The sequence below is a fragment of the Echinops telfairi genome, unplaced genomic scaffold (genome assembly GCF_000313985.2).
Source record: "Echinops telfairi isolate 266 unplaced genomic scaffold, ASM31398v2 ScPeMD7_655;HRSCAF=1070, whole genome shotgun sequence".
Classification (NCBI taxonomy): domain Eukaryota; kingdom Metazoa; phylum Chordata; class Mammalia; order Afrosoricida; family Tenrecidae; genus Echinops; species Echinops telfairi.
Window position 1 is genome coordinate 9,155,120 of NW_022104553.1, and position 5,548 is coordinate 9,160,667.

The 5,548-nt window shown below is 48.9% G+C and overlaps 1 protein-coding gene across 3 annotated transcripts in view; it reads left to right on the top strand.

Moving 5' to 3' along the window:
* The window catches only part of LOC101659346 (class I histocompatibility antigen, Gogo-C*0203 alpha chain), a 5,880-nt gene extending 1,023 nt beyond the window's left edge, over positions 1-4,857 (top strand). Inside the window, exons 3-7 of one of the 3 annotated variants that reach the window (XM_045292750.1) lie at positions 17-292; positions 2,383-2,655; positions 2,748-2,861; positions 3,244-3,276; positions 3,633-4,857. In XM_045292750.1, coding sequence (XP_045148685.1) covers positions 17-292; positions 2,383-2,655; positions 2,748-2,861; positions 3,244-3,263 — 683 coding nt within the window. In that variant the 3' untranslated portion in view covers positions 3,264-3,276; positions 3,633-4,857. The other 2 variants (XM_013007000.2, XM_045292751.1) reach the window with 2 other exon arrangements.
* Positions 4,858-5,548: the final 691 nt, after the last annotated feature.

Genomic DNA, 5,548 nt, shown 5'->3' on the forward strand with positions numbered 1-5,548 from the left:
GCGGGGGTGGGGTCAGTGTCTCACACCCTTCAGGTGATGCGTGGCTGCGACACGGGGCCGGATGGACACCTCCTCCGGGGGTACCTGCGGTGGGGCTACGACGGCGCCAATTTTCTCACCCTGAATGAGGACCTGAGCTCCTGGACCGCCGCAGACGAGACAGCTGAGATCACGAAACGCTTCTGGGAAAAGGTTCGACTGGCAGAGATTGAGAAGGAGTACTTTGAGGGCACGTGTGTAAAGGATCTCCGCCGTTACCTGGAGAAGAGGAAGGAGATGTTGCAGAGCGCAGGTACGGGGGACCCGCTGGGCGTCTCCCCGAACTCCTTTCTAGCTGTGTCCATGCTACAGGCTTCTCAAAATAAGGAGGAAAATGGGATGTGTGAATACCCTCTCACATGGGTGAGAAGTGAGAAGTTGGCCCAGGTGTCTAGATCTGGTACCAGGGCAGCCTGCCCAGAGGAGCTCCCTTTCCCTTGGTTGTTGTTAGGTACCTACCTGAAATGGCCCCTATGCACAACAGATGGAAACACTGCTGGGTCCTGCCGCGGTCCGCACAAATGCCCTATTCCTGAGCCCATTGATTCAGCTACTGTGTCTATCGATCTCATCAAAGGCCTTCCTCTTTTTGCCACCCCTCCACTATAGTAAACATGGCATCCTTCTCTATCTCTCCTGACAGTATACCCAAAGTATGTAACATGAAATTCAAGCCATCCTTGCTTCTAAGGAGCACAATCTTGCTTCTTCTGATACAGACCTGCTTGCCCTTTTAACAGTTCTTGGTGCTTTTAATATTCTTCTCCAGCAACACAATTCAACCGCATCGATTCTTCTACAGTCTGCCTTATTCAGTGTCCAACTTTCACATGCATATAATGCCATGGAGAATACCATGGCTTGGGTCAGGCACACCTTAGTCTTCAAAGTGATATCCTTGCTTTTCAATACTCTAAAGAATTCTTGTGCAGCAGATTTACCTAATGCAAGATGTCTTTTGATCTCTTGACTGCTGCTTTCATGAGTAACCCTTAAAAATAGTTAAGGGAGGCATCAAAGAACAAAAAATCATATTGTGTGCTCACCTTCAGACACATGGGTGCATAAGCAAAAGTGGTGAAGAAAGCTGATGGTGTTTGGCTATCAAAGGATATAGCGTGTGGGGTTTTAAAGGCTTGAAGGTAAACAAGCGACCATCTAGCAGCGAAGCAACAAAGCCCACATGGAAGAAGCAAGCCAGCCTGTGTGATCACGAGGTGTCGAAGGATCAGGTATCAGGCATCAGAGAACAAAAAACTCAAATCATTGTGAATGAGGGGGAGTACAGATTGGGGACCCTAAGCCCATCTGTAGGCAACTGGACATCCCCTTACAGAAGGGTCTCCAAGAGGAGATGAGCCAGTTCAGGGTGCAGTATAGCAATGATGAAACATACAATTTTCCTCTAGTTCCTAAATGCTTCCAACTCCCCCACACCCCTCACAATCATGATCCCAATTCTACCTTACAAATCCGGCTAGACCAGAGGATGTACACTGGTACTGATAGGAACTGGAAACCCAGGGAATCCCGTACAGATGATCCCTTCAGGACCAGTGGTGAGAGTGGTGATACCGGGAGGGTAGAGGGAGGGTGAGGTAGAAAGGGAGAACTGATTACAAGGATCTACATATAACCTCCTCCCTGGGGGATGGACAATAGAAAAGTGGATGAAGGGAGGTGTCGGACAGTGTAAGATATGACAAAATAATAATAATTTATAAATTATCAAGGGTTCATGAGGGAGTGGGGAGCGGGAAAGGAGGGACAAAAATGAGGAAGTGATACAAAGGGCTCAAGTAGAAAGCAAATGTTTTGAGAAGGATGATGGCAACAAATGTACAAATGTGCTTGACACAATGGTTGTATGTATGGATTGTGATAAGAGTTGTATGAGGCCCCAATAAAATGATAAATTAAAAAATAGTTAAAGGAAACACTCTTTCTGAGAGAGAAGGGGAGATGATTCCCAACTTATCAGCAGTTCTCTTTGATCCTGGTATTGACCTTGGGACCCACAAAGGACTTTCTTTGTAGAGCTTTGTTCTCTGTCTCACCTCCAATGCGTTCAGAGGTCTGATTCCAGCTTTTCCGAGTTTCTCTGTCTCTGGCCAAGTCAGAACTAGAAATCCCTATTATTCTTCGCAGGCATCTGGAATCTCCTACCCTGAGCTGCGTCACCCTCATTTTAGGACTTTCCAGGGAATAGGAAGGAGATTGTCCCAGATCGCTAGTCCAGGCTGGTTCTGGGTTTTGCCTTCCCTCTCTCAAGCCCCAATTATCTTGTCCATGCTCAGGATGATCCCATAAAAAGTTCTTGAATTTTTTCACTCATTGCCTCAGATCCCCCAAAGGCACATATAACCCACCACCCCATCTCTGATGAAGACGCGGTCACACTGAGGTGTTGGGCCCGGGGCTTCTACCCTGCGGAGATCACCCTGACCTGGCAGCGAGACGGGGAGCACCAGGCCACGGAGCTGGTAGAGACCAGGCCTGCGGGGGACGGAACCTTTCAGAAGTGGGCGGCTGTGGTGGTGCCCTCTGGAGAGGAGCAGAGATACACGTGCCAAGTGCAGCACGAGGGGCTGCCTGAGCCCCTCACCCTGAGATGGGGTAAGAAGCGGGTGAGGGCTGAGCCACTGCTCAGGAAAACGGGTTCTTCTGTGTGCCGGTGTCTGTGTTCCTCACCTTTCTTCTCTTCCCAGAGTCCTCTGCTCAGTCTGCCAGCCCCGTCATGGGAGTCATTGTGGGCCTCGTTTTCCTTGTGCTTGTCAGAGCTGTGGTCACCGGTGGTGTGGTCGGGAGGAGGAAGCTCTCAGGTAAGCTAAGGGGTGGGTTTCAAGGCCCAGATGGGTGTTTGCCTGCCTTCTGTCTTGTTACTGTGAGGCGCCACCAGGAAACCCTTGCTTACCCTGACTTGGGGAGGCGTATGCTAACATCTGCTCTTTTTGTAAAGCACGTGTGAATGTGAAGGACAGATTTCTCACCTTGAGGATTCTGCTGATGGGGACCTGATTCCCACAGCCCTGCTGGGGACAGAGCTCTAGGAGGGCGACTGGTTCCAATCCCTGTACATCTGCTTTATTCTCGTTTCTTGATCCTGCCTGGTTCTGCCATCGCAGTCCAGGCTCTGGGACTAATTCTAGAACTTTATTGTCCTACCTGCTCCCTGGTCCCTCACAGGATGTTTCCTTCCCACAGGTGGAAAAGAAGGGACTTAGGCTCAGGCTATAGGTAAGTAAAGCAGAGGGTGATCCCGAAGACCTTTGGGCTAGTATAGACAGGTACATATGGGGAGAGCTCCCCGCCTTCAGAGGGCTCTGACCAGACCCTGCTTTGGTCTTCTCCAGGCAAGGACAGTGCCTCGGGCGGTAATGTCTCTCTCACTGCTTCTAAAGGAGACCCTAGGGATCCTGTCATGGGGAGGGCTGGGGCATGGGGCCATGACTGGGTTAAGGGGACAGTTTGCATGTACAATCTGGAACATGTGGCCGGCTGTTGAACGTGTCAACACTCACCAGCAGCTGACCCCAATTTTTTGTGGTTACCCTCTTCGTCTTTTTATTTTTTTTAATCACCCCCTTCTATAGTGTGAGACAGCAGACACAGAAGTTGTCCATCCTTCAAGAACCCCTGTCTTTCTGCATCCGGCATCTGAATATGTTTGCATCCCTTCCGCATCATGTGAAGACACTGAGAGACTAGCCCAAGACCGCTCTGCACTCTGACCTGTGTCCTTTCCCTCGTCGGCATTCCTGTTCCAGCAGAATGGGGGGGCTGGGAAACGAAGAGGAAAATCTGGAAATCGAAGCAAGACAAAACAAGAAAGCCTGGAGAACCTTTTCAGGACCCTTTGTTGTGTTGCGTTAGCTGAGCACGAGCGGGCCTGTGCCTGCTGGGCCTCAGGCTTTGACAGTTACTCCTTAGCTGGGTCATCGTCAAGGCTCTGTTCTCCTGGTCCCTCCAGAACCTTTGATCTCTGGGCTCGCCAGACCATGCATAACCCGGGCCTTATCCTGTCTTCAGGACCCGGGATAGTGAAGCCTTCCGAGGCCAGTCAGCCCTGGCCACCATTATTGTGGCCATTTTTGTGTATTGGTTTTTATAGAGAAGTTTATCTGTTCTTATTTTCATTCCCCTCTGGGTGCCCTTGATCTGACAGCAGCCATTACTGTTTTCCTGTCCCTGCCCAACAAGGGGCCCCTCTCACAGATTGCCACACAAGCCCAGCTCTTGCCCTCCTTTTAGGACCATTCTGGATAATTCTTTATTTCCCCTCAACATTATAGACAAAACCAAACAACAAACTCCCCCCCCACCTCTCTCTCTTAGTTTGCTCCCCTATGGTCAGGACAGACTGGCCACTCTTCCCCAGCCTATATCTTCAGTCTTGTCCTCTAGTACATTCTTCTAGGGAGGGGTCAATATAGCTCAGATTGGGGCCGGCCCACCGTCCTCTCTGTTAATGCGCTGCTCCATGCCGGCATGTTGCCCCCAAGGCTTGGAGCACCAGAATAAGGTCTGGTCTCTCCCTTTCCTGGGGAGACATAATCAATACCCTTCTCTGGGTAGATTAGTGCCGTCTCCCCACACCATCATCTTTTTCCCCCCTTCCTTTTTAGTTGGTTGTCATATGCATCCCTGGTTGGGTCTGACCCCTGCCAGAGTGCCTGGATCTTGACCCAGAAATTATGCATTAGGTAACTTGTGCTTTATGCCCATTGTGCCTTTTAAGCTTGTCTCAGTGGACTCATGCTGTACTTGCCCTTTTGTGCTTGGCTAACTTCGCTTAGCATAATTTCCTCCAGTTCTTCCCATGAGACCATATGCTTCATGCGTTCATCACTGATTTTTAAGGCTGTGTAATAAATACTCCATTGTGTATATATACCAGAACTTTTTAATCCATGTGTCAGTTGATGGAAATTTAGGTTGTTTCCAATTCTTTGCGATTGTGAACTGCTCTGCGACGAACATTGACCCACAGATGGCTGGTCATGGTCGGTTTCTTACTTCTTCTGGGTGTATGCCCAGTAGGGGGATTGCTGGGCCATATGGTAGCTCGGTTTCCATCTGTTTTAGGTATTGCCAAATCAATTTACGTAGTGGCTGCACAAACCTACAGGACCACCAGCAGTGGACAAGAGTTCAGATCACCACACCCCCTCCAATATTTGTTACTTTCTGATTTTTTGAATTGGGCTTTGAGGGTGTTAGGTGGTATCTCATTGTTGCTTTAATGTGCATTTCCTTTATGGCTAATGATCGGGAACATTTTCTCATATGTTTATTGGCCATTCGGGTTTCTGCCTTTGTGAAACTTCTATTTAGGTCTTTTGCCCACCTCCTCAATGGGTTATGTTTTTTTCTTATTGTAGTGTAGCAGTGTATTGTAGATTTTAGTAATAAGCCCTTTGTCTGATGTGTCATTGCTAAAGACGTTTCCCATTCTGTGGACACAATACTTTCTTGGTGAAGTCTTTTGATGTACACAGGTGTTTTATCT